The sequence below is a fragment of the Salmo trutta genome, chromosome 36 (assembly GCF_901001165.1).
Source record: "Salmo trutta chromosome 36, fSalTru1.1, whole genome shotgun sequence".
In the NCBI taxonomy this organism is placed as follows: Eukaryota; Metazoa; Chordata; class Actinopteri; order Salmoniformes; family Salmonidae; genus Salmo; species Salmo trutta.
In genome coordinates this window covers 35,319,584-35,346,696 of record NC_042992.1, presented here as the reverse complement: position 1 = coordinate 35,346,696, position 27,113 = coordinate 35,319,584, and the positions used below count along the sequence as shown (strand labels likewise).

General features: G+C 43.0%; 3 protein-coding genes and 1 non-coding gene across 14 annotated transcripts in view; 1 reads left to right on the top strand and 3 right to left on the bottom strand.

Annotated features, from left to right (window-relative positions):
• The first annotated feature begins 64 nt into the window (after positions 1-64).
• Positions 65-3,181, top strand: airim (AFG2 interacting ribosome maturation factor). Of its 3 annotated transcripts, none has more exons than XM_029735684.1 (4): positions 65-560; positions 661-840; positions 1,077-1,195; positions 2,799-3,181. In XM_029735684.1, exons 1-4 carry the CDS (start codon positions 292-294, stop codon positions 2,873-2,875), a joined length of 645 nt encoding a protein of 214 aa, XP_029591544.1. In that variant the 5' UTR covers positions 65-291; the 3' UTR covers positions 2,876-3,181. The 3 variants fall into 3 exon arrangements, with proteins under 3 accessions (XP_029591544.1, XP_029591545.1, XP_029591543.1); XM_029735685.1 differs by having other exon boundaries at positions 2,761-3,181; XM_029735683.1 differs by having other exon boundaries at positions 1,077-1,210.
• Positions 3,182-3,716: 535 nt separating this feature from the next.
• cldn35 (claudin 35) lies at positions 3,717-5,104 on the bottom strand. The gene has a single exon (XM_029736091.1). The coding sequence runs from the start codon at positions 4,684-4,686 to the stop codon at positions 3,988-3,990; it is 699 nt and encodes a 232-aa protein (XP_029591951.1). The 5' UTR covers positions 4,687-5,104; the 3' UTR covers positions 3,717-3,987.
• Positions 5,105-7,369: 2,265 nt separating this feature from the next.
• Positions 7,370-27,113, bottom strand: part of ago4 (argonaute RISC component 4) — a 37,168-nt gene continuing 17,424 nt past the window's right edge. For 4 of the 9 annotated variants that reach the window (XM_029735675.1, XM_029735676.1, XM_029735679.1 and 1 more), the window contains exons 10-17: positions 26,880-27,041; positions 18,941-19,089; positions 18,455-18,639; positions 14,743-14,902; positions 13,714-14,029; positions 12,996-13,130; positions 12,248-12,549; positions 7,370-11,007 (exon numbers count right to left, since the gene is read on the bottom strand). In XM_029735675.1, the coding sequence (XP_029591535.1) occupies positions 10,899-11,007; positions 12,248-12,549; positions 12,996-13,130; positions 13,714-14,029; positions 14,743-14,902; positions 18,455-18,639; positions 18,941-19,089; positions 26,880-27,041 (1,518 nt within the window). In that variant the 3' untranslated portion in view covers positions 7,370-10,898. The remainder of the gene's footprint in view (positions 11,008-12,247; positions 12,550-12,995; positions 13,131-13,713; positions 14,030-14,742; positions 14,903-18,454; positions 18,640-18,940; positions 19,090-26,879; positions 27,042-27,113) is intronic. The other 5 variants (XM_029735677.1, XM_029735680.1, XR_003872125.1 and 2 more) reach the window with 4 other exon arrangements.
• On the bottom strand, positions 14,280-14,363 carry LOC115176325 (small nucleolar RNA SNORD35). The gene has a single exon (XR_003872220.1). It is a non-coding gene; the product is annotated as a small nucleolar RNA SNORD35 (small nucleolar RNA).

Genomic DNA, 27,113 nt, shown 5'->3' with positions numbered 1-27,113 from the left:
ATTTTGGAACCATTTTTAACCTATCATTTCGAAGAACGTCCATGTTTAGATCACCTGACCGGAAATGTAATAAAATAACGTGAGGAGGTAAAATGTTGACTGGAAAACTTAAGTGACAGTCATTTTTGAAGGGCATCGATCGTTTTTTAGATTAAGTTGAATGTTTTATTTATTTCGCTTTGTATCATATTTATTCCGGCAAATAATTTCGTTGTCGCTGTCTTTTTTCACCAACCACATGGCTTTCGCTGTTCTGAGTTGTAGGGTGTGTTAACTTAACTAGCTAGCCAAATGTCGAAGTCTGTGTTATTTTCGGTTTACCAAACATTAAAAAAATGTTTTCAAAGCTTGGAGAACAATCAGAAAGTATGGAATTCAGTTTTAGCTGAATGCAAGCCTTTAATGGTTTCACTTGGAAACCTCGAAGAGCAGTTGAGGGCGTTTCAAAAGGTCCAAATCGCCAACACCCCTCTTCACACCTTTCCTGATCTGCACCAGCGTCTTCATTTCAAGCTCATACAGGCAGTGGACATAGTTTTGGGAAAACTCACTGACAAAATGTAAGATAAATGGTAGCTCACTCCATAAACTCTTGAAAATAGTGCAGAGGAAGCTTGAACACATTTTTGAAACCACAAATGACCCTCTTATTTCTTACAGGTGTTCTCTTCAGTCTGTGCGAGATGCTATCAGTAATCAGGTGTCCGGTGCGTTCCAGTTATATGAGCAGAATATAGGCAGCCTTGACCTAGCTACATGCACCCAGAGATCTGCAGTCGCTCCATCCATCGCTGACATGTTGGAGTGGCTTCAGGATGCAGAGCGTTACTATCGTCAACAGTATCCTTTCCGTGTCACTGTATTACTGTACCAGTACTAGGTGTGCGCAATACATTTTCATTGTGAGTGATCTATTGTGGGCATGCCTCTCGACTGCATACTGCTGAGGAAGGCTTGGAGCTGAAACGCATCAATTCAGTGTGTGGCATTATACATTTTGAAATCTACCATTTGGAAAAGGTTGTCCTATTGTTGATTTGTGTGAGAAAGATAGTTTTCCTCATCTACATGTACAGGTTTCTGAGAAGAAAAAACTTGCTGCTGACACTGAGGGCTGATGACCTATCCCTTCTGGAAACTGCTCCCAAGAGATGGGAGTCCCTGGAAACACCCAGTGGAGAGGAGAGCATATCAGGTAAACCTTTCAATGGTAAAACTATTTTCTGTATATACAGTGCTTTCAGGAAGTATTCACACATCTTGACTTTTTATACATTTTGTTGTAATATAATGTGGGATAAAAATGTATGTAATTGTAATTTTTTGTCAACGGTCTACACAAAATACTCTGTCAAAGACAAAGAAATGATAAAATAAAATGAAAATAGTTTATAGAAAAGAAAACATTAATATATCTTCATTAGATAAGTATTCAACCCCCTGTGTCAATACATTTTAGAATCACCTTTGGCAGCGATTACAGGTGTGAGTCTTTCTGGGTAAGTCTCTAAGAGCTTTGCACACCTGGATTGTACAATTTTTGCACATTATTCTTTAGAAAATTCTTCAAGCTCTGTCATGTTGGTTGTTGATCATTGCTGGACAGTCATTTTCAAGCCGATTTAAGTCAAAACTGTAACTAGGCCACTCAGGAACATTCAATGTCATCTTGGTAAGTAACTCCAGTGTATATTTGGCCTTGTGATTTAGGTTATTGTCCTACTGAAAGGGGAATTTGTGTCTCAGTGTCTGTTAGAAAACTGACTGAACCATTTTTTTATTTAGGATTTTGCCTGTGCTTAGCTCTATTTCTTTTTATCCCCCAGAAAAACTTCCTAGTCCTTGCCGATGACAAGCATATCATAACATGATGCAGCCACCACCATGCTTGAGAATATGGAGAGTGGTAGTCACTGATGTGTTGTATTGGATTAGCCCCAAACATAACGCTTTCTATTCAGGACAAAAATATGGCAAATAAATTAGTTTTTGCAGTATTACTTTAGTGCCTTATTGCAAACAGGATGCATGTTTTGTATTCTGTATAGGCTTCCTTTTCACTCTGTCGTTTGTTAGTATTGTGGAGTAACTATAATGTTGTTGATCTATCCTCAGTTATCCCCTATCACAGCCATTAAATTCTGTAACTGTTTTAAAATCACCATTGGCCTCATGGTGAAATCCCTGAGTGGTTTCTTTCCTCTTTGGCAACTGAGTTAGGAAGGACGCCTGTATCTTTGTAGTGACTTGATGGATCGATACACCATCCAAAGTGTAGTTAATAACTGCACCATGCTCAAAGGGATATTTCATTTCTGTTTTTTTAACCAATCTACCAATAGGTGCCCTTCTTTGCGAGGCATTGGAAAATCTCCCTGGACTTTGTGGTTGAATCTGAGCTTGAAATTCCCTGCACGACTGAGGGACCTTACATATTGTGCACAGAGTCCATGCAACTTATTATGTGACTAGTTTAGCACATTTTTACTTCTGAAGTTAAGGCTTGCGATCACAAAAGGGTTGAATACTTATTGGCTCAAGGCATTTCAGCTTTTAATTTTTCATTCATTTGTAAACATTTCTAAAAACAATTCCTCTTATTGGTTGTTGAGTGACAAATCTCAATTTAATCCATTTTAAATTCAGGCTGTAACACAATGAAATGTGGAAAAATTCTAGGGGTGTAAATACTTTCTGAAGGCACTAATTACCCTCACCGAATGTAATAAACTCATGTGGTTATTCTGCATACTCTTTCAGATACACTGTTTAAAGTGTCCTTTTTCATTGAGTCACAGTGAAAGAGAACTACAAGATGTCTTCAAGACGACTACCCGGTCGATGCGATGGTCTACTTTCAGATGGTCTACAATAACAAGACTCAGTAATGGGTTGAAGAGTAAAAGAACACACTGGGTTCAGGTTGATCTTGACTTGGATGTGTCAGCCCTGATCGGTGCAGAGCACCTGACTGGACTGGATGTGAACAAAGGAGAGGACTGAACAAGGCAGAGGACAGAGCGTCAGAATTGTCACAGTGCTCTGTTACTATTCTAGCTCAGGTCTTTGCTGTTGTATCACTGTTGACTTCTAAGCAAAAAAATGTTATTGTGGACAAACATTTGAAATGTCATGGAGTATAATATGAAAAATAATAAATAGAAAACTTTTGTTACACCTCTCTTGCTCCAACTATCTGTTTTATTCAGGATGGCTACCTTCTCCCATTTCTTCAGATCAAACCTGAAAGATAAAATTCATTTGACAGGAACTCCAATAGCCTATAGGGGGGCTAGATTGAGCCATCATTATATTACCCAGGGTCAGTGCAACAAACACATTTGGAGTTGTGCACAGATGAGGCCCCCACTACTCTGGGCAAACAACAACAAAAATATCAGTTAGTCATGAATAAACATATGTAATAACATTAAAATACCCTTGGAAAAATCTGTTTATTCAAACTCCCTTAAATAGTTGAGAGAAAATCTGTTAAGTAATTTAACAGACATCTGAGAAGAAATCACTCCAATCTTCACAACACAAAACGAATATCTTAAAGATGTCTATGGTGATTGATGTTTCTTCCAGGCATTCGCTGGAAGTTTTGTGAGCTGTCCGTGCACTAATACTATATATCACGGTGTAATAAATGTGTAATGTAGTCAATAAATACATTAGAATACAAATGAGGCAAATAATGATAGGCATAAAGGAAAGTCTCAAACAATATGTAGAGATGAATATGTACAAATAAATTTGAAAAATAGTTACAATAAATAATAATGCATCAGGTTCACAGTAAAAGAGTGAAAGATTACTGCAGAGTAGCGCTTCTAATCGAATGCTTCCAATCTTCAAAACCTTCCAAGTCACAACTCCTCACAGTCCAAAAATGTTTCCTTCGCCTGCCTTCTACTTCCTCTTCTCAACCTTGCTCCTTCCCATACTCCAATTCATACAATTAGATTCACATATTTTCTCTGACTACACATATTCTTTCAGGGGCACGCTGTTTGAGGTGATAGGTTTCGGAGGATCAGGTGCGAGGGGGGAGGGGCGCAAGTTAGGAAAGCTCCGGCCCATGTATCCCCGGCGGTACTCCCCTCCACCCCTCTCGATATGGGGGCAGGTGCTGCTCAGCACGGCCCCGCTGATTATCAGAATAACTGCAGATGCCCAACCCAGGTAGATCGCCTGGCCCAGCTCTCGCTTGTACATGACAGGCACGTTGGGGTTGTAGAAGTCCTGGACCACCGTGTTGGCGGTCCAGGAGACGGGCACCAGCACGCACAGGCCCGTCAGGATGAATAGCACGCCGCCGGAGAGGGCAATGCCCGCCTTGGCGCGACGGTCATCCCCAGCACACGTGGTGCACTTCATGCCGCAGCAGGACACGGTGCAGGACAGCCAGCCCAGGAAGATGGCCACACACATGAGGGCACGAGCTGCCTGGAGGTCCGGGGGCAGAGCCAGCATGGAGTCGTAGGTCTTGCACTGCATGTGGCCAGTGGTCTGGTAGATGCAGCTCATCCAGATGCCCTCCCACTTGATCTCGGAGGTGAGGATGTTGCTGCCGATGAAGGCTGACACCTTCCACTGAGGCAAGGCCGTCACCGCGATGGCCATGACCCAACCTGTCACCGCGCAGGTGAAGCTGATCAGCTGCATGCCTGTGTTGACCATGATGGCTGCTCTCGATGTCTTCTGACCACCTGAAAGTGACCTTTAAAACACTTGTCTATGTCCTCTTTCTCACTTCAAGGCCGACTCCTTTGCTACACCTGCCCTCTCTGTCTGGGCCTTTCACAATCCTGAATTTGAGTCACTCACTGTCATATCTTAAGAAGCTTGAGAAGGGAAAGTAGTTTGTGTCTCTGTGTTTCTTTTCAACATCTAGTCAGATGTCTTCAACTCTGCGTTTTTCAACTTTTCCCACCTGGTGATAGTCTTCTCTTCCTCCACCACCATCCGTCACTCCTAGCTCTCTTACTTTCCCCGTCTTTCAAACTGATGAATTATTGAAGAGTCAATAGCTGTGCAGCCGCTAGTGGCAGCTCACCTTTTTTCGAATGATCGAGCTTCAGAAACGGCACCATCCGGCCCAGTGGGTTTGTGGGTAGGGTATAATTGATGTCATCCACATCTGTCAGCAGCTCTGGCCCTCTAACCTCACACGAACCAAAGCGCTGAGCTGATCTAGGTGTAGCCTTACCTAGATACGTCAGGCTGATAAAATCTGATACTCGATTCACGGACGTCACGTATGCTATCGCTGGAAGTAAAAAAACAACTGATAGTCCTCTATGAGCAAAAAGGTCCACAGAAGATAAAACATGAACAGATGTCTTGATAAAAACACAAATAGGCCTTTGTCCATTTATGTCCTTTGTCCAAGTGCATCCTAAATTAGCCTCCAAATGAACCAAAGCTTGATGGTTGATGCCAAAGTTGTTGCACCGCCAAAGCTTAGAAAGTGTTATGATGGTGTCTTAAAGAACACAGCCTTGGAGAGTGAATCTGCCGCTGGCGCCTGTTGAAGTGTCTTCGTCACAATGCTCACAAAGGGCTCAGAGCCTGCCGAGCCACTTCAGACTCAACGCAGGTTCAGCTTGCTGCCCTTCCCCCCACGCATGCAAACCCAAATGGGTCAGTCCAGTCTGGGTGTTAGGGTTTAGATAGCAGGCAAGACCACTTAGTCAAACTGCCAGGGAAGTGGAATAGTAGGTCCGTCCCTCCCATCTTCAGAACAACCTCAGTTTACCGTCAAGCTGTGAGAGCAACACCGTGCCTGGAAAGAGAAGGGGAACTAGACAGTACAGGGGGAGGGAGAGGGGCAGAGTGGTGCCTGTAGGTGGATCAATTAACACAAAGATAATCAAGGGGCCTCTACAATGGGGGTTTAAATGCTCTGCTTTGCTCTACATGGCTAAATGAGCTTTTACAACTGTTTTTTTTGTCGGGGGGGGGCTGCAGTGAAAGGGAGAAATGGCAACAAAAAAGGCGGTTAGGTGGAGTGACTGTTGTTTGAGAGCAGAATGAATCAGACTACAAAGCAGAACACCCACGTGAGAAATACAGGTCAGCTGTAAGCGTTCACTCTCCATCTAAGGGCTGGAGGAAAGTGGTGTTACCTAAACAAGTCTTCTTAAATTTACTCACCAAAAAATAAGTCCAGCGAGTGTAATTTTTACATTGAGATAGTTTGTTTCCTTTCATTCAAGAGAGATTGAATCAATGTCTATGGTCACAAAGCACTGGTCTTACATATCAAGGGCCGATATCCCATCTTGTGGATTATATCAATGGATTTATATTGTTTACTGCTGACCAGTGCAGACACCAGTTAACTGTGTGACTGACGGAGAGAACAAATTCTTTATTTTGCTTATCAGTCGTTTGTTTCTGATCTCCTGCTCACCGCAGCTCATTGAACCTTGGTGTGCTGATTAATTAAATAGTATGGTAACAAGATCTGCGGTTCGAGTTTCCGTTCTCGTGTGAGCGTGACCTCTCCTTGGCAACGGTGGTCATGACAACAGCACGGGACACAGGAAATGGAATAGGAGGGGTAGTGATACAAGAGAGGGGGGAAAGAGGGAGGGAGGATGCACAGGCTAACGACAGCTGTCCATTGTGAATGAGACATATTGGCCCATGGTACTGCATATGATGAATACCACAGCGTAAGAGAAGGCTATAGCGGAAATTCACTGGAATCATTAGCACACACTAAATAATACATGAAAGTCTAAATAACTGTTCGAAACCCAAATATAAATCATCAGGTTTTCATTGATTTGTCTAGTTGGTGCTCCACACACACAAAACATGTTTGACAGAACAGGCAGCGCACATCCTAACACACACAATAGCAGTAATTTTTCAAGATGGACATCCCTGATTTAATGTAACCATCTCCAAGATAGTTGTATCAGCTGACTACATTGTCCAAGTCAACAAATGCTGCCTTGGGATTTAAAATTGATCTTTGGTACATGATAGTGGCATTGTCATAAATTGACAGTGTCTTATCTTTTGTTAACCTAAACTGAGTAAGGAGGGGTTTTTCCAGGAGTCCCGTCTCCTCAAGACTGCTATTGCTCAGCCAGTAAACTGATGTGAGAATGAGAGAGAATGATTGAGAGAATGATGCCATCTACTGACAGATTCATGTAGTACATCTAGTCGTGATTGTGGACTAGTTCTATTATACTGTACATTAAATTCTCTAGAACGGCAGCCCTGTAATCATATAACTAATTTATTATACATTGTAAATGGAGCAGAAGACTAGCATTTGCCCTTTGTGTCATGTGTGGTGTTGGGGTAAAAAGCAATAAAGGAATGGAGAGAGGAAACACCAGCGTATGATATAGGCATAAAATACCAATTTATTACTTTGCACAATAACACAAATATTCCCTGCAGGCTAAAAAAAAATAAAAAAAAGTTTTCAACATGTCACATAGCAATACAGCGAGTGATTAGGCGCCTTAGTGGGAGGGGCCTGAGGAAGCCCCACCCCCTCCCCAGCAGGTCAGACAGGGTACCTTTCTATTGCTATTGGACAGTCACACAGCTCAGACCACTAGCAGAAAAAACAGCAGAGCTACACCCCAGAATAAAGAAGAAAATTAAATTACACAATGTCAAATAAACCTGTAGTCATATCAAAGAGGAATTAAAAAATAAAATCATGCTCTCTTTCAAACGGGGCACAGAAAGAATGGTTCGTTAAAAAGGTTAAAAAGGAGGTATTCCTGTGGCCGTGGACGCCTTGGGCCGAGGCCCCCCACAGAGAGGAAGTGCGCTTGTGTGGGTGGCCAGCAGGGTGGCGCCACGAGACAGGACAGCCCCAAGAGGCGTGGCAGGGGCACAAACCAGGAAGTGGAGGCCTAAATGGACGCTACACTGGGGCCTGTGCGGGGGCGAGAGTTCAAGTCTTTACCGGGCCCACTTTTGAAGAAAGTACCTCGTTTGTCTTCGGGCCACGACACAAAGGCTCGAACGCTCAAGCCTCTAGCGGCCTGTGCCTCCGTTTTTTACTGACATTTGTGTAGGAATCTTTAAAATACGTCTTGAGGAGTGGACAATATTGCTAGCCTATAACAGTCTCACTAAATTCATAAACATTTACCATATTTTTTTTCTTTTTCCTCCCATCTCTTAATAAATATAATTCTAAAGAGATTTTTTTTAGAGACAATACTCTGGCATGCAGGCGAGCAAAGTCTAAATGTTACCTTTTTTTATTTTTTATTCTCAGATCCTAAAGAGCTAGTCCACCGAATGCACATTCCCACTGATTGATACAGGCAAAAAAACAAGTTACAGAAACAAACTGCGATAGAGAGCAGACCAACAGCCACGTCGACAAGAAGAATTATAGCTTTTTCCTCATTCGAAAACTGGATTTTCGGGTTAATATTGCTTTGCAATGATAATATGTTCAAAACTGGGAAGTAATCACCACCTTTAGATCCCCTGCTAGGAAACCACACCCACATCCTGGACAATGCTCCAGTCTGGTCACACCCACAGGAACACACTCTGCAGACTACCACACCAGGCTGAATCAACGCAGCACCCTTGCCGCATGGGGAAACTAGTGCACGTCTCCACAACAGCTTAGCCCCGCCCCTAAAACTTACTGCATGCAACGCCTGGACTGCCACCATGCTCCCCTCCCATAGGCAAGCGCCCACGCCCTCGACAGGTAGGCGCTCAAAACTCATTCATAGCAAACCTGCTGCTTAACGTATGGTTTATTACAAAAGGGTTTTTCGCTGAGCCGACCCCCCTGACGAGGCGTGCACGCCGCCGTCGAACCCCCCCCGCCCCATCCTCACCGCGAGTTATGCACAACCATAACCACGACTGTGGTTAAATTGGATCTTTAACCGCGGTCGTGACTGGTCAGGTGTCATTAGATCCAAGGGCAGTGCTTATGCTTTATGTTCATATCTGGTGTTCAAAACATTATTTCATTCAAAAATAACAGAAGTTTAGACTTGGATAGATATACTTGTTCAAATACACACAAACTATCATAGAAACACATTATGAAGTTCTAAAAATGTAACTCATTGCCTATTGCATACCTCTTTTTACCACTGTCTGTCCCAGTTTCTTCCTAATGCCAGCTGATTGTCACCTTTCATCCATTCGAACCGAAACCCCCTGCTGCCAACAATACTCACCAGATGAGCACTGACGGTAGCCTCCTGTTTTACCAGTCAGGAGTAACGGTGATAGATCAACACAGATCTTCCCTACTGGAGAACACAGCCAAACCATTCCCTACTACCATAAACTACTACATAACTGAGGAGCAGAAGGGCGCATAAACTAATACACCTTGGGCCTCCCCACGCCGGAGGCCCCACCTTGGGCCTCCCCACGCCGGAGGCCCCACCTTGGGCCTCCCCACGCCGGAGGCCCCACCTTGGGCCTCCCCACGCCGGAGGCCCCACCTTGGGCCTCCCCACGCCGGAGGCCAGAATGCTACAAAGTGTCCAACTCTAAACCCAGCCACTGATCTCCTAACTACACATCTGGTTGCTGCCGGTCTGATAATTATCATAATCGTAGATAAGAACATTAACAACAACAATAAGAACAACATCAAATATACCAACTATATCTGAACAATAGTTAAGATTAGCCACAAAAACAGTTTTATATTAAACTCTTACAAATTCTGCTTTTTGATTTGTATGTATAAATGCATAAAGGTAAGAGAGAGTGCCCTCTGTTGCTTACCTAGCGTCCCCGGTCAGTGCAATGAATTGGCCGGTAGCAAAAGAGACCCCAAAAGTTAAGTGAATGTGTTTTCCTGCTCTGAAAAATTCAGACGACTAGCGCCTTGCTAAAAAACATGCTCCACCCCAACAATGTCATAACCGATGAGACAAACAAGTTTAAGAGATGGATCCCCTTCCTCACACGGGGCACCAACTAAGGCGGCTTAGCCCAATGCCGTAAACCCTCACGAAGCTCTCAACCATTCAATAGGTCCCAATGCCCAGTCAGCCACACCGGTTAAACCACGGTTGCTACTGCTACACATATACCCACCGGCCTCTGTGAAGCCTGTATAGTTCAATCTGTTCTATAGATGTAAATATTTATATATATATGTAATGTGTGAATATAAAAACATCAAATCTGAGGCATTTACAGCAGTTATCTCCTTGATTTTCCCTTTACAATTCAGTGGCCTGCCATGAAACACACACACGCAAAGACACACACGCACACGTATATACACAAACACACTTATTCTTCGCTAAATGGGAGAAGAAAGAGTAATGGGTATGGATACCCAGGTGACCTCGCTTGTAAAAGACTGAAGAAAAGGAGAAAGGAAAAACATGACCATAAAAGGAAAAAAATATATTCTCAAAAAAAGGTCCACCCCACCCATGTTTCCATACATACCCCCCATGACCCCCACCAACCCAAGACCTTATGACAGATTTTCACCCAAAGGGGCTTTGAGGTAAAAAGTAGACAGAGTCCTGCTTAGCTAGGAGAGCTGCCACTGACGATTGGCGTCAGTCCGATCCATTGCTCAGTGTTACAAAAAAAAAAATGACAAAAAATAAAAATAAAAAATGGCTCAACTTGTGTATGCGTGTATTTGCTTTCTCTGTACATTGGAAACCCCACGGTCTCTCAGTGCCGGATTGCTGGTAGAAGGCGGCTCGATCGGGAACGCCGGATGTCGTTTTTCCCGAAAAGGAAAATACTCCATTGGCACACTTCACTGGCTTCGAACCGCTTTGGTGCAGATCAAGACGCAAGAGAGAGAGAAAGATAGAGAGACTGGCAAAAAAGAGAGAAAGAGAGGAGAGAAAGAGAAGGGACAGAACTGCAGCCATTGCTGGCGTGGCTCAGGCGAAGTACATGGTGTGCTGGGTATCATAGTGGATCTGGACTGCCTTGGCCAGGGCCAGGGGGTCCCGACCGTTACTCTGGCCCGACACGTGGCTGCCCTCCGCACTGCAGGACAGGACAAGAGAAAGGGGTCAGATACTTTATCATGTAACAGAAGCACAACTGTTTGGTTCCACTATTACAACAACGGTCATATTGAACAAAATCTACCAGAATGTATTTGCATCAACATGCCAAACAAAAATGGTATATTCAGTAAAGCTAGACGCATAATATGTTGCAGATATAATTCTAATATATAGGGCAGCTAATACAGCCCATTTGTGTATGTTCAGGATAAAATACCATTTCATTTACCTCTAATTACTGGGACAGTGAAGCATGTTTTTTTTCCCTTTTGGCTCTGTACTTCAGCACTTCTGATTTGAAATGATACAATGACTGAGGTTAAAGTTCAAACTGTCAGCTTTAATTTGAGGGTATTTCCATCCATAGCAGGTAAGCCATTTAGAAATTACAGCACTTTTTACACATAGTCCCCCCATTTTAGGGGACCAAAAGTACTGGAACAAACTCAACATATTTGGATCCACTTGCTGTTTGTTTTCGATGCATTTCAGATTATTTTGTGCCCAATATAAATGAATGGTAAATAATGTATTGTCATTTTGGAGTCACTTTTATTGTAAATAAGAACAGAATGTTTCTAAACACATCTACATTAATGTGGATGCTACCATGATTACGTATAGTCCTGAATAAATCGTGAATAATGATGAGTGAGTAAGTTAGACACACAAATATCATACCCCAAAAATGCTAACCTCCAGTTATTGTAATGGTGAGAGGTTAGCATGTCTAGGGGAATTTGTGTGTCTAACTTACTCACTCATCATTATTCACGATTTATTCAGGATTATCCATAATCATGGTAGCATCCACATTAATATAGAAGTGTTTAGAAATGTATTATATTGTTATTTACAATAAAAGGGACTCCAAAATGACAATACATTATTTACCATTCATTTATATTGGGCACAAAATAATCTGAAATGCATCCAAAACAAACAGCAAGTGGATCCAAATTTGTTGAATTTGTCCCAGTAGTTTTGCTCCCCTAAGTGCCATCATTTCTAAATGGTTCACCCGAAATGGATGAAAATACCCTCAAACGAAAGCTGACAGTGTGAACTTTAACCTCAGTCATTGTATCATTTCAAATCTAAAGTGCTGAAGTACAGAGCCAAAATAAAAAAAACTGTCCCAATAACTACAGAGGGCACTGTATATCTGTGATACCCCTCACTATTCAGAACTTGTGCCTTGCCACTTTCATCAGTACCTGTCATGATCTTTGTCCACCAGGTGGTAGCGGGCGCGGAAGGCCACCAGCCGGGCGTAGTAGGCTGGCGCGGGGATGGAGACGGAGCGGGTGCAGCGGACGTAGGTGTGGCAGAGCTGGTAGGTGAGCAGCTGGAGCTCGTCGGCCGTGAAGCAGTTGTCGTCCCACAGGACGTGGTAGTGGGAGGGCCGGCTGGTGCCCTGGATCCCAGCATGGCTGCACAGGTAGAAGTCAAACTCGGAGGGGTGGGTGATTGTGCTGTCCACCGTGGTTCCGGCTGGAACGTTGCCACTCTTTCCAACCTGTAGGGGGAGATGGTAGCGATTAAAGACACTGGATATGCTGGGGCGCTAGCTGAAAAGGGGCTAACTCGCTCTACAACCCGTCTAACTTCAGCTGTGTCTAAATCATGAATCTAGTGAAACGTCAGCTCAGATATTACTCCAAAGATAGGAGTTTTGAGAGATGCATTTAAAAAGTATTGGAACACTGCCAAAGCCCTGGAACAGATGTTTCATCCACAAATGGTTTACAGATGGGTAATCTGATCCAAGACATGCGGTTAATTGCACCCTCTACATCAGGGGTGTCAAACTCAATTCCCGGAGGGCTGGGTGTCCTCGCACCTCCCATGTACTTGATTGATTATTTGAAAAGGTAATTGCTTGGGAAGTTCCCTCAAAAACCACAGACACAGCCTTCCAGGAATGGAGTTCGACACCCCTGCTCTACATGGGTTTCCACTCACCCTCTCGGCCTTGTCTGAGCAGAAGAGGCGGGTGTGGTGACGTTTCTGAACCACGATGTAGGTGATGCCCGGTCGGTAGTCCTCCTCCAAGCTGATACAGGCCTTCCTGATGGCGATCAGCTCCGGCCACGCCACCTACACACACAGCCACCCACACAGACACAGAAACAGTGAGATTCACATTGCATGGAAAAATGAAATGATATGATTCTCTGGTTGAGGCAAAGTTGGCTGCGTTTACACAGGTAGCTTAATTCTGATCTTTCGCCAAATTATTGGCCGAAGATCTGATCCGATTGGTCAAAAGACCAATAATTGAGCAAAAGATCAGAATCGGGCTGCCTGTGTAAACGCAGTGAGCTGTTATATCCAGGGCACTGTGGCACAAATCACTAGGGACCAAACTTGTTCTCTTCTTTCCATTTTTTCTATACATGATATCTCAAGTTGTAGAGACAGGGTTAATTGGAGAGGGAGCTCCGTCTGGATATACTTTGAGTCAGTACTGAACCGTGAATGCCCAATGTCCAACACTGATAGGAGACCATGGTTTTGCTGGGGTGCAAGGGGCCGCACCTTTTAAAGGGATAAGCAGCCACCGACGCAAAATGAGAAATCATAATGCAATGTAATTCAATGGTCAATTCAGAACAGTCAAAACTGAAAACCCACAAACCGAATGACACGCATCAGACCCTCCCAGTCACCCCCTCCTCACCTGTTTCATTTGGCCCTCGGACACGCCGCCACGGTAGTAGATAATGCGTGTGGGCTTGAAGCGCGTGGACTTGTAGAACTGGATGAGCAGCTCGCGCACCATGTTGGTCAGGTCCTGGATGACCTCCTGGCTGTACAGCTGCTCCTGGGACAGGTCCTGGCGCGACGTCTGTACGCGCACCGTGGCACAGTAGCGGCTGGGGTGGCCGTCCATGCTGCCCACCACCGCCGCGATGGAGGGCTTCTTGCCGTCGCCAGCTGGAGGGTGAGTGACGTCCGCCCCCAGGAAGATGACAGGTTGCTGGAACACAGAGGGTCTGGAGGTAGGGAGAGGTTTACATTATTTAAATTTTTTAAAGATATGGCAATAAAATAAACATACAGGTGTGTGTGTGTGTTGCTTTGCTCTTAGAGCAGAGGTATATAGGTCTTCGGCACAATACAGAATACATTTGAGAATTGATTGACATGTTATGGACATTACAGAATGTGGATAGGCAATTGTATGTTGTGTGGGTGTATTGTGCTTTCATTGATGATTAAGCAGTGGGCTGTTTTATTCACAGTTGTACTGCATTAGTGTTGCCTTTAGGCAAATTCTTCAAAGCCATGAAGGCTTGTAAGACCATCGTGAGAACAACATCACTTGCAGCGAGACACAATCTTGAGTATACTACATTGAACAAACACATAAACGCAATATGTAGCTCAGGACCTCCATATCCAGCTTCTTCACCTGCAGGATCGTGCTGCAGGGGGGGGGCGTGCTGGGGGGGGCGTGCTGAGGCGTATTTGTCTGTAATAAAGCCCTTTTGTGGAGAAAAACTCATTCTGATTGGCTCCCCATGGCTGCACCCCTGCCCAGTCATGTGAAATTACATATATTACGGCCTAATGAACTTATTTCAATTGAATGATTTCCTTATATGATTTGTAACTCTTTAAAATTGAATGTTGTGTTTATATTTTGGAAGTATATATGAGTGAGGTTCAACCCGAGCTGTAATGAGTGTGTGTGTGTGGTTGCCACCTCTGATGGGGCACAAGGACGTTGTTGATGCCACCCAGTTTGGCGTTGATCTTGAGGCAGAGGTTGGAGAGGGTTTGGGGGGACGTCTTCACCACGTTCTTCACCTGGACACACTGAGTGGCCATGCCCAGGAGAGTGTCTCCTACCCGCTTCACCTCCGCTGTGGCACCAGGACCATAGGGACACAGAAAAGTAATTGAGCTCTAATATTGTCAAATGCAAGGTAAAGAAAGTAGCTAGCAGATTGGTTCTTAACATTTTAAGCATGAGGAGTGAACTAGTGTTCCTCCAGTCACTAGTGGAAATTGAGGGGGGAGGTTTGCTCCCCTGTTAACTCGAAATGACACAACGACAAGGTTCCAGTTTAACAAAGTTTACTATACTGTATGAACACACTACAAGGTAGCCATTGCACTCTCGGCTAGGTCCATCAATGAACAGACTTCCTGCGCAGGCGCACTCTTGACTGAGTGATAGCCCCCGTAATAACAGAAATATAGGGATACTTAAAACATGAACTTAACAATCTCCCCCTTTCCTTTAAAGACAAATTAAACATCAACAACATAATTAAATGTCCAAGTATTATTCAAGTTCCCCATTACAAATGGGTTGTGTGACAGTTTTTATTTGTATTACTCAAGCTGCCACTGTCCATTACTGAGAGCCTGTAGGAACACAAGACTGGATGCTCCTTTTTTAGTCAGACAGTCAGCAAGCTGTTCCTTTGTGGTCGACCACAGCATCCGCTGGATTCTCTGTGCTTGAATAAGTTCCTTGATGCTGCTAATCTCAAGACGAAGTCTTTTCTCTGTGACAGACTTGGTTGACTTCAAAGCATCAACTAATGAGTAGTTGTCAGTGACACAAACTACAGGTAGAATGTGCCGTTTTGCCTCACCAGTAATAAGCTCTGAGAACAGAGTTGCAAGAAAGATCGCATTGTCAATTCCATCCGCAAAAGCAAGTGTTTCTCCAGCAAGTGTGCTTCGGACAACCCTTCTGATCCTTTTTGTCTGCCAACAGATAGGTGAGAATCTTCCTCCTTCACCCATTAACACGATTAGATGTCCACCTTGTCTGCCTCCATCTGTAAGGTTCCCTAGCGAAGCATCACTGAAGACAACTAGTTTCAAAGTGTCATCTTTTCCAACATGCTGAAACTTTAAAAGTCACTTGTTGTGATTTCAGTTTACGAACAACTTTGTTTGCACAGTGGCGTGTTTTGTGTTGGATGCCAAGTTGCAACCATCAAACATTACATCAGGTCTACTCTGTCTAGCAACCCATAAAATTTGTCCTATCTTTGACCTCAATTGATCAGCTTCAATTCCACAGAGGGGAATTCCTCTTGAAGAATCCATGTGAATGGGTTGAAGATTCTTGATATATCTCTCCTGTTGCATCAGTATTGTTCCATCAACTGTAATAAACTCTATGCCAACATAACAAAAATGATCATGCTCTTCACGGCCAACCTGGAAAACAGATTTGAGGTGTGGAATCACAGTTGTAGCAAAGGTCTGTGAGCCACCCCAGATAAAGTCATCAACATGACAGACAAGTACTCCAGTCATATTGCAGTCTTGATCAAGCCAATAGAAGACTGCAGGATCCACTTGTGACAGTTTTCCACCTGTATTCAGCATTGTTGCCTTGACTTTATTGTACCAGTAGAGTGATGCATCTGCCAGTCCATACACACACTTCTTTAGTTTCCACAGTGTTCCTTCGCATTTATCTTCAGGCGGAGGTCGGATGTGAATGTCCCTTGACAGCTCCGTTCCCTGCAAAAATGCAGATTTGATGTCTATGGAATTAAGTTTACATTTTTTCTGGCAGATCACCGTCATCAGCAATCTGAGTGACTCTGAGGCGCATGTCGGTGAGTCTTTTGGGAGCTGTTTAGCAGCCAGCTCCTCAAAACCTCTAGACGTGCTTTAGGCACTATTCCAGTTAAGGATTCTTTAAGGGTACACACCTACCTTGAGACACATTTTTGACCAATGTCTTTGACTTCCTCAAACACTCCATTTTTCCTCCAATTACTGAGCTCATCTAGCTTAGCTGAGTCAAATGACACGTCCTTTGTTTCAAGTACATCATCAGTTTGAATGTCATTGTTTTTCTCGATTTTTCATTGGTTCAATTCTGAGAATATCTACAAGTGACAGGTCAGCTGACCCTGTTGTACCAGAAAGTGTAACTGGTTCAGAGTACTGCAAGTTGTACCAGTTCTGGTGTTTTCCTTTGGCTTTTCCTGCTCGGTTGCTGTATGTGGAATACCACTTTCTCTGTCCATGTATTTAACAGTTAGTCCAGTTTTCAGATTGGAACATCCATGAAATCACAACAAGTGACTTTTAAAGTTTCAGCATGTTGGAAAAGATGACACTTTGAAACTAGTTGTCTTCAGTGATGCTTCGCTAGGGAACCTTACAGATGGAGGCAGACAAGGTGGACATCTAATCGTGTTAATGGGTGAAGGAGGAAGATTCTCACCTATCTGTTGGCAGACAAAAAGGATCAGAAGGGTTGTCCGAAGCACACTTGCTGGAGAAACACTTGCTTTTGCGGATGGAATTGACAATGCGATCTTTCTTGCAACTCTGTTCTCAGAGCTTATTACTGGTGAGGCAAAACGGCACATTCTACCTGTAGTTTGTGTCACTGACAACTACTCATTAGTTGATGCTTTGAAGTCAACCAAGTCTGTCACAGAGAAAAGACTTGGTGTGTTGCTTGGTGTGTCAATCATATTTTGTACTTCTTTCATATTTAGTTCACTGACATAGCTATCAAGCCATTTTGCACCACACACTGTCCGTGTACATGCAGTATCAATCACAGCAGATCCTAAGGATTCAACTGTAGAAATCTCAGTATCAGAAGCAGATTCATTTGAAAACAGTGTAATGTTACACTGCTCTCTCTCCGTTTACATTTAACTCTGTTAGTTTAACTTGTTCATTTTTATGAGGACAGTCTTTAACCCAATGGTAAGTGCTTTGACAAATAGCACATTTTGATCTCCTTCCATATTTGTCCAGTGGATTTGTGCCGGGAAATGGCGCCCTCCTCTGGTTGTCTTGAGAACGTTACTTGTTGGTGCCTTTTCTCTGCTGCTCAGTGTAATATGCTGTCACTCACTTGCATTCCATCTGTTAACGGTGCGACAGGCGTCTTTTCACCCCAAAATTATCTTTAGTGCCGACTTCATTGATGCAAAAGTCAGTACAGTACAAGCAGTCAAAGCCAACTGTTTCTCGTCGAAGCGAGGGTCACATTGTAGTTATTAGCCATCCTCTGCTACCAATGTTAACTCGAAATGACACAACGACAAGGTTCCAGTTTAACAAAGTTTACTATACCGTATGAACACACTACAAGGTAGCCATTGCACTCTCGGCTAGGTCCATCAACGAACAGACTTCCTGCGCAGGCGCACTCTTGACTGAGTGATAGCCCCGTAATAACAGAAATATAGGGATACTTAAAACATGAACTTCACACCCCTACCACCATTTAAGCCTTCCAATTATATTTGATCAAATATCTTATACAAATCCATAAGAGCAAATGCATTAAAAAAAAGACACTAGGAAGAGACGGACAACCTAGTTGAAGTTAGTTTGCCCTTCTTTCAACATAATAGATTTCCCCAAATAAACAATAGATTTCCCAACTAAAGTAGCATGAAAATGATTCTTACCGTAGACAGGGGTTTTGCCGGGCAGGATGACCACGATGAGCTGCAGTCCCACATAGGACAACTTGAGGTGTTTGAACATGGGTTCCACGCTGTCCGCTCCCTGGGCGTATTTACAGAAACACGGCTGGCCCTGGATGGGCATCCCCGCATCCTTCGAGATCTTCCTCAGCTGGTCTGTGAAGCTCCTAGAAAACCATGAACAAACCTTCAGGGAATCTAGTCTAGAGCCAGAATACTGTTGAACAATAAGTTGAAGTTTTGTGGTCAAAATCCTAACTTAAGATATATTTGCATAACTAGTATGCATACATCAATGGGAGATGTACATAATATTTTTGATAAGCCCACATATCTTAAGTTTGGATTTTGCCCTAAATGAGTAACGATCACCACACAGACTAAGCAGGGCTCTGGAGATTTGTGGGAATAGGAAAAGAGAAAGGGTGACGGTGTGTCGTCTACCATGTTGACGGGCAGATCACTCACTTGAGCAGGTCCTCTCTGCACTGTTTCTGTGGGGCGAAGCAGGCCACGGCCCACACCTTGATCTCTATCCCGGCGTAGAACTGCTTCCCCCGCATGTCCCACACGCCCTGGTTGGGCGTGGCCACGGTCTTATTCTGCGGAGAGAGTCCCTACGCTCTTAGTGAACCCCCCGGTTTAACCAGCCGACACAGCAGATACAACTCCCCAGCTCCCTGCCTGCACCACACACATGGTGCGGGTAGAAGAAGTTGCACCTTCCCACTGAGACAGGGTCATATCTTTTTACATACAACTAATGGGGGTGATTAGGAAGGGGTGGATAGGAGAATCTGACCCTAGATCTGTGGTTCGAGGCAACTTCTACCGTAAGCTCCTATTACACACAGTCCATCCCATTGCAAGTAGCCTGCAGGCAAAACCTCCACGTGCTAGACCGCACCGGAAGCTTATTCAACAGGGCAGAACGTTCACTTATGGAATAGACACTGTACAATATAAGACGTGCCCAGAATCTATTCTACAGATGAGCAAATACTTTACACTGTGATAAGACTGCAGGCTACCACCCTTCCAGTTATATCAACAACAAATTTTGCAGATACACACCTAGGTGCCATGTGTTAATCAATTCCTACTAAAGCTAATAGATCTCTCTCTCGCTCTCAGGGTCCGTATCCACAAAGCGGATACTCAGACTAGGAGTGTTACTGCTGCTCTAGGATAAGTTATGCTTTTTAGTGCATAATGAATATATGGACAGATCCTAGATCAGCACTCCTACTCCGAGACACTCTGTGGATACGGACCCAGATGTTGTCAGATCATTCTAGCTATGAATAGAAGTTCGTCCAGTGTTCAGGGCCCTTAGCATCTCTGCTTAATTTTGCATTATATCGAGTTAGAAGAGCGAGTAGCCTAACTATTGGGCCACCACGTGTGATTCTCCAGCAAACATATAAAAATGTGCAGTTCAAGAATGAAAAAGCCCTGAAGACTGAGGTGCTGATCCAGCATTGAATCACAGATTTCCACAGTAAGTACAGCAACATACTGTATATTATAAACATCAGCATGATAAAACAGTGATGGAGTGACAAAACACAAGGACAGTCACTTCTCTCATCACAAACCCATTACAGCTACAACAATATAACCATAGCCGTTAAAATGGCTGAAAGATGTGCCAGTCATACAACCGAATAGTTATGAGAAAAACAATCCGTCCACATTTCAAAGGATGACGATAAGACTCAATTACCCAGCAGTCCAAAACACTCAAGAAGAGAAAGTAAATGGGCCCAATAAAATGCATAGACACCAGCAATACTGTGCCAAAACTTTTAGTACATCTCTATTAAAGCCATTTCTGTGACCAAATGTTTTAGAGTCCACATGGGGCCTACAAGAAGGTCTGTGGAAGAGGTCTACACTTACCAAACATTATTACATTATATAAAGACTGGACGGAACTCATTATGTAGAAACCATGTATATAGCCTACATGACACACACACACACACACACACACACACAGCACCAATCAAAAGTCTGGACACACCCACTCTTTCAAGGGTTTTTATCTTATAATGTAGAAAATAGTAAGAATATAGTGAACAAATCATAGTATATTTTATATTCTTCAAAGTAGCAACTCTTTGCCTTGATGACAGCTTTGCACACACTTGGCTTTCTCTTAACCAGCTTAACCTGGAATGCTTTTCCAACAGTCTTGGAGTTCCCTCATATGCTGAGCACTTGTTGACTGCTTTTCCTTCATTCTGCAGTTCAACTCATCCCAAACCATCTCAATTGGGTTGAGGTCGGGTGAATGTGGAGGCCAGGTTATCTGATGCAGCACTCCATCACTCTTCTTCCTGGTCAAATAGCCTTTTACACAGCCTGGAAGTGTGTTGGGTTATTGTCCTGTTGAAAAACAAATGATAGTGGGACTAAGCACAAACCAGATGGGATAGCGTATCGCTGCAGAATTATGTGGTAGCCATGCTGGTTAAGTGTGCCTTGAATTCTAAATAAATCATGACAGTGTCACCAGCAAAGCACCCCCAAACTATCACACCTCCTCCATGCTTCACGGTGGGAACCACACATGCAGAGGTAATCCGTTCACGTATTCTGTGTTTCACAAAGACACGGAGATTGGAACCAAAAATGTCAAATTTGGACTCAGGCCAAAGGGCAGATTTCCATTGGTTGAATGACCAGTGCCCGTGTTTTTTGGCCCAAGCAAGTCCCTTCTCATTGGTGTCCTTTAAGTAGTGTTTTATTTGCAGCAATTTTGACCACGAAGGACTTACTGACGTAGTCTCCTCTGAACAGTTGATGTTGAGATGTGTTTGTTGCTGGAACTCGGTGAAGCATTTATTTGGGATGCAATTTCTGAGGCTGGTAACTCTAATGAACTTATCCTCTGCAGCAGAAGTAACTGGGTCTTCCATTCCTGTGGCGGTCCTCATGAGAGCCAGTTTCATCATAGCGCTTGATGGTTTTTGCGACTGCACTGGAAGAAACGTTTAAAATGTTGAAATGTTCCGTGTTGACTGACCTTTCTGTCTTAAAGCAATGATGGACTGTCATTCTCTTTGCTTATTTGAGCTGTTCTTGCTATAATATGGACTTGGTATTTTACCAAATAGGGCTTTCTTCTGTATACCACCCCTACCTTGTCACAACACAACTGATTGGCTCAAAAGTATTTAAAAAGGAAATAAATTCCACAAATTAACTTTTAACAGGGCACACCTGTTAATTGAAATGTATTCCAGGTGACTACCTCGTGAAGCTGGTTGAGAGAATGCAAAGAGTGTGCAAAGCTGTCATCAAGGCAAAGGGTGGCTACAAAGGGGGTGGCAGGTAGCCTAGTGGTTAGAGCGTTGGGGCAGTAAACGAAAGGTTGCTAGATCGAATCCCCGAGCTGACAAGGTAAAAATCTGTCATTCTGCCCCTGAACAAGGCAGTTCCTTGGCCGTCATTGTAAATAAGAATTTGTTCTTAACCTCTCTTGGGTAGGCGGCAGTATTTTCACGGCCGGATGAAAAACATACCCAAATTAAACAGCCTACTACTCGGGCCCAGGAACTAGAATATGCATATTATTAGTAGATTTGGATAGAAAACACTGACGTTTCTAAAACTGTTTGAATGATGTCGGTGAGTATAACAGAACTCATATAGCAGGCAAAAACCTGAGAAAAATCCAACCAGGAAGTGTGAAATCTGGTTCTTGTAGTCTTTTCAAGTCATTGTCTATCTAACACACAGTGACTTAGGGTTCATTTTGCACTTCCTAAGGCTTTCACTAGATGTCACAGTCTTTAGAAAGTTGTTTGAGGCGTCTATGGTGAACAGAGAGCGAACAAAGGAAGTTGGAAGTTGTTGACTCAGGAAAGCACATGAGTTCATTGGCGCGCGTTGATGTGAGGGGTAGCTGTGTTCCAAAACGTTTTTCAAGACATTGGAATCGTCCGGTTGGAATATTACTGAAGTTCTAAGTTAAAAAGGCCCTAAAGATTGATGCTATACAACGTTTGAACGAACGTAAATATAACTTTTTTTGACTTTTCGTCGTGACATTTTGGCCAGGCTTCCGACACTTGGAGTAGCTTACTGAACGCGCAAACAACAAGGAGGTATTTGGACATAGATTATGGACTTTATCTAACAAAACAACATTTATTGTGGACATGGGATGCCTGGAAGTGCCTTCTGATGAACATCAAAGGTAAGTTAATATTAATAATGCTATTTATGATTTTAGATGACTCCAAAATGGCGGGTATCTGTATTGCTTGATGTCTTTTTCTGAGCGCAGTACTGAGATTATTGCAAAGTGAGCTTTCCCCGTGAAGCTTTTTTGAAATCTGTCACAGCGGTTGCATTAAGGAGATGTTTATCTATAATTCTTTGAATAACAGTTTAATATTTTATCAATGTTTATGATGAGTATTTTTGTAAATTGTAGTGCCGATTCACCGGCAGTATTGGAGGCTAGCGTCCCACCTGCCCAATAGAGGTTAACTGACTTACCTAGTTAAATAAAAGGTTAAATAAAACATTTTGAAGAATCGAATATATTTTGATTTGTTTAACACTTTATTGGTCACTACATAGTTTTTGTCTTCACTATTATTCTACAATGTAGAAAATAGTAAAAATAAAGAAATCCTTGAATGAGTAGGTACAGTTGAAGTCGGAAGTTTAAGTCATTAAAACTCGTTTTCAACCACCCCACAAATGTCTTGTTAACAAACAATAGTTTTGGCATGTCGGTTAGGACATCTACTTCGTGCATGACAAGTAATCTTTCCAACAATTGTTTACAGACAGATTATTTCACTTATAATTCACTGCATAACAATTCCAGTGGGTCAGAAGTTTACATACCCTAAGTTGACTGTGCCTTTAAACAGCTTGGAAAATTCCCGAAAATTATGTCATGGCTTTAGAAGCTTCTGATAGGCTAATTGACATCCTTTGAGTGAATTGAAGGTGTACCTGTGGATGTATTTCAAGGCCTACCTTCAAACTCAGTGCCTCTTTGCTTGACATCATGGGGAAAATCTAAAGAAATCAGCCAAGACCTCAGAAAAACATTGTAGACCTCCACAAGTCTGGTTCATCCTTGGGAGCAATTTCCAAATGCCTGAAGGTACCACATTCATCTGTACAAGCAATAGTACGCAAGTATAAACACCGTGGGACCATGCAGCCGTCACACAACTCAGGAAGGAGATGCGTTTTGTCTCCTAGAGATTAACGTACTTTGGTGCGAAAAGTGCAAATCAATCCCAGAACAACAGCAAAGGACCTTATGAAGATGCTGGAGAAAACAGGTACAAAAGTATCTATATCCACAGTAAAACGAGTCCTATATCTACATAACCTGAAAGGCCGCTCAGCAAGGAAAAAGCTACTGCTCCAAAACCGCCATAAAAAAGCCAGACTACGGTTTGCAACTGCACATGGGGACAAAGATCGTACTTTTTGGAGAAATGTCCTCTGGTCTGATGAAACAAAAATAGAACTGTTTGGCCATAATAACCATCGTTATCTTTGGAGGAAAAAGGGGGAGGCTTGCAAGCCGAAGAACACCATCCCAACCGTGAAGCACCACGGTGGCTGCATCATGTTGTAGGGATCCTTTGCTGCAGAAGGGACTGGTGCACTTCACAAAATAGATGGCATCATGAGGTAGGAAAATTGTGTGGACATATTCAAGCAACATCTCAAGACATCAGTCAGGAAGTTAAAGCTAGGTCGCAAATGGACAATGACCCCAAACATACTTCAGAAGTTGTGGCAAAATGGCTTAAGGATAACAAAGTCAAGGTATTGGAATGGCCATCACAAGCCCTGACCTCACTCCTATAGAAAATTTGTGGGCAGAACTGGAAAAGCGTGTGCGAGCAAGGAGGCCTACAAACCTGACTCAGTTACACCAGCTCTGTCAGGATGAATGGGCGAAAATTCACCCAACTTATTGTGGGAAGCTTGTGGAAGGCTACCTGAAACATTTGACCCAGGTTAAACAATTTAAAGGCAATGCTACCAAATGCTAATTGAGTGCATGTAAAGTTCTGACCCACTGGGAATGTGATGAAAGAAATAAAAGCTGAAATAAATAATTCTCTCTACTATTATTCTGACATTTCATTCTTAAAATAAAGTGGTGATCCTAACTGACCTAAAACAGGGAATTTTTTACAAGGATTAAATGTCAGGAATTGTGAAAAACTGAGTTTAAATGCATTTGGCTAAGGTATATGTAAACTTCCGACTTCAACTGTATGTCCAAACTTATGACTGGTACCACACACACACACACACACACACACACACACACACACACAATAATAAATGCCCTTGAGGGATGTAGGAAGGAATTTGTTGCGGCAACTTCATAGAAGTTGGTGGCAAATTTGAGGCAAACTAAATAGTGTGCCACAAAATGTTGCCATAAATTTGTGGTAAATCCGCAGCAAACCTCTGGCAATAATAATATTTATTGCCACTATTGGCAAACAGCTCGTCAGAGTTTTTTTTTTTCTGGCCAACAATTCTCTCAAGATTCTATTTGAATCGGTGGCAAACCTGTGGCAACAATATGTATTGCTGCTAGTTGCAAACAGTTCACCAGAAGCCGTTTCTGGGGAACACATGAGTTCCAAGACCAGTAACCGTTGACGACCAATCTGGGGGATTAGGAAAATCTGCTGGTAAATGCAAACCAAGCTACTGACCAAAGTGGTCTGGAATGAGTCCAACTTCATTAAACATGAAATGTGCTAGCTAATTGATGCCTAGTTAGCAGTGTCATGTTTTATGGGATAGAGTGAAGGGGATGAGGCAGGTTAAATAAGGGTTTTAAGCCTCAAGACAACTGAGACATGGATTGTGTATGTGTGCCATTCGGAGGGTCAATGGGCAAGACAAAATGCGTAAGTGCTTTTGAACGGGGTATGGTAGTAGGTGCCAGGAGCACCGGTTTGTGTCAAGAACTGCAACGCTGCTGAGTTTTTCACACTCAACAGTTTACCGTTTGTATCAAGAATGGTCCACCACCCAGAAGACATCCAGCCAACTTGCTGGCCCATGTTGGAGTCAACGCTTTCGACACCTTGTGGAGTCCATGCCCCAATGAATATTAGGAACGTTCTTAAATGTTTTGTAAACTCAATGTATGTGTGCACCAGGTCAAGGCTTCTTCAAGGCAATAATTCATTTTGGACAAATAATATGAACTGCTTTTGTTTCTCCACCCAAGTCTTATACACACCTGAGTCAGGGAGACGACAACTAGTAGACAGCTGTCTCTTAAATGATCAAGTCCCCAGTCTAGATTGAATATCATAATTAATTGATTTTTTTAATCAGTTGTATTGAGGCTTGGCTGGAGAAAAATCTTACATACTGTGGATTTCAAGGAACAGTTGGCCACACATGTAATGGTAGATTTAGTAGGCCTAAGTCCCAGTTTATGCTAGTTACAATGTTTCTTTTTATAACATTTATACAAGGCAGAAACATTGTTGAGAAGCATTGCAACATCAAGCCAATTGTCACAGCTGACCCCATTTTTCCAAAGCTAAACCCAACCATTAGCCTCAGTCTACCTTAAGATGCCAAAATAGAAAATGTTTTCAGTAATCTCCAAAGTTCACTCAAAAAGGCAATAGTTCTGAACTGGTTTTGATTTATTTCTTTAAATGTATTTAAATTGTGTTCATTATCATTTAAACTTGCATTGGTTGAAAGATATTGAGTTATCACTTGGCTCATGTAAATTCTGTAGTTGCCCCTTTAAAAAGCCTAAGGTCAACATTCCCAGTGTTCACATTTCTCTCATGTAAATATAGCTACATAAAAAGATTAAACAATTAGCTATTTTCTTCATTAGCATGATGGTTTAATTTGATCTCCTAAGACATTGTCTAGTATATTAAGTATGTTGAGTTCAGTTCTCTGTGAGAAGTAAGTTCATTTAAAGTTAGAGCTATATGTGATTTGGTTTATGTAGATACAGTTTAATGTTAACACAGTAACCAAAAACCTGATCTAATTAGCATACCAAGTTTGCAGCAAAAAGTTGATTGTTCGCCACATGTTTCCTAGAATTGTTTGCCAAAAATGCACAAGTTGCAACTGTTTGCATGTGAAAATACGAGCTTGGTGCATATTTGCGGCAAATTGGCCAAAGGTTTTTACAAGTGTTTGCCAGAAGACAGTTTTTCCTCAGTAAGGTTATTGAATTGAATTAAAATGTGCTGTGTGGCATGAAGTCTCATCCTCCTCCCCTTGAGTAGTCCACTCACCCTTTTCATTCATACACAGGTACACACACACACACACACACACACACACACACACGTATGGCCCATCCCTCCCATGAAACATTGACCCAGCCCAGTGCCCCAGTACTCACCCTGCCACAGTCCCGCCCAGTGTCGGTACTCACCCGGCCCCCATACTGCAGCATGGGCGCTGGGAGGACTCGGCCCGTCACCTCAGTCATGTCGTTGTGGACCACAATGCCAAACTCCTTCAGGTAGGGGTCGGGACCGCCCACCATGCTGTTGCTTTTGACCTGGGGGGGACGTGAGAAATGATGGTGTGAAAGGAGGAAAGGGGTTAGGCAGGCAGAGAAGACCTTGCTTTC

Coding starts and splice junctions, on each gene's coding strand:
- airim (XM_029735683.1), top strand. CDS start 292: ATGTCGAAGTCTGTGTTATTTTCGGTTTACCAAACATTAAAAAAATGT. Junction 561..660: donor GGAAAACTCACTGACAAAAT/GTAAGATAAATG, acceptor TATTTCTTACAG/GTGTTCTCTTCAGTCTGTGC. Junction 841..1,076: donor GAGCGTTACTATCGTCAACA/GTATCCTTTCCG, acceptor CTACATGTACAG/GTTTCTGAGAAGAAAAAACT.
- cldn35 (XM_029736091.1), bottom strand. CDS start 4,686: ATGGTCAACACAGGCATGCAGCTGATCAGCTTCACCTGCGCGGTGACA.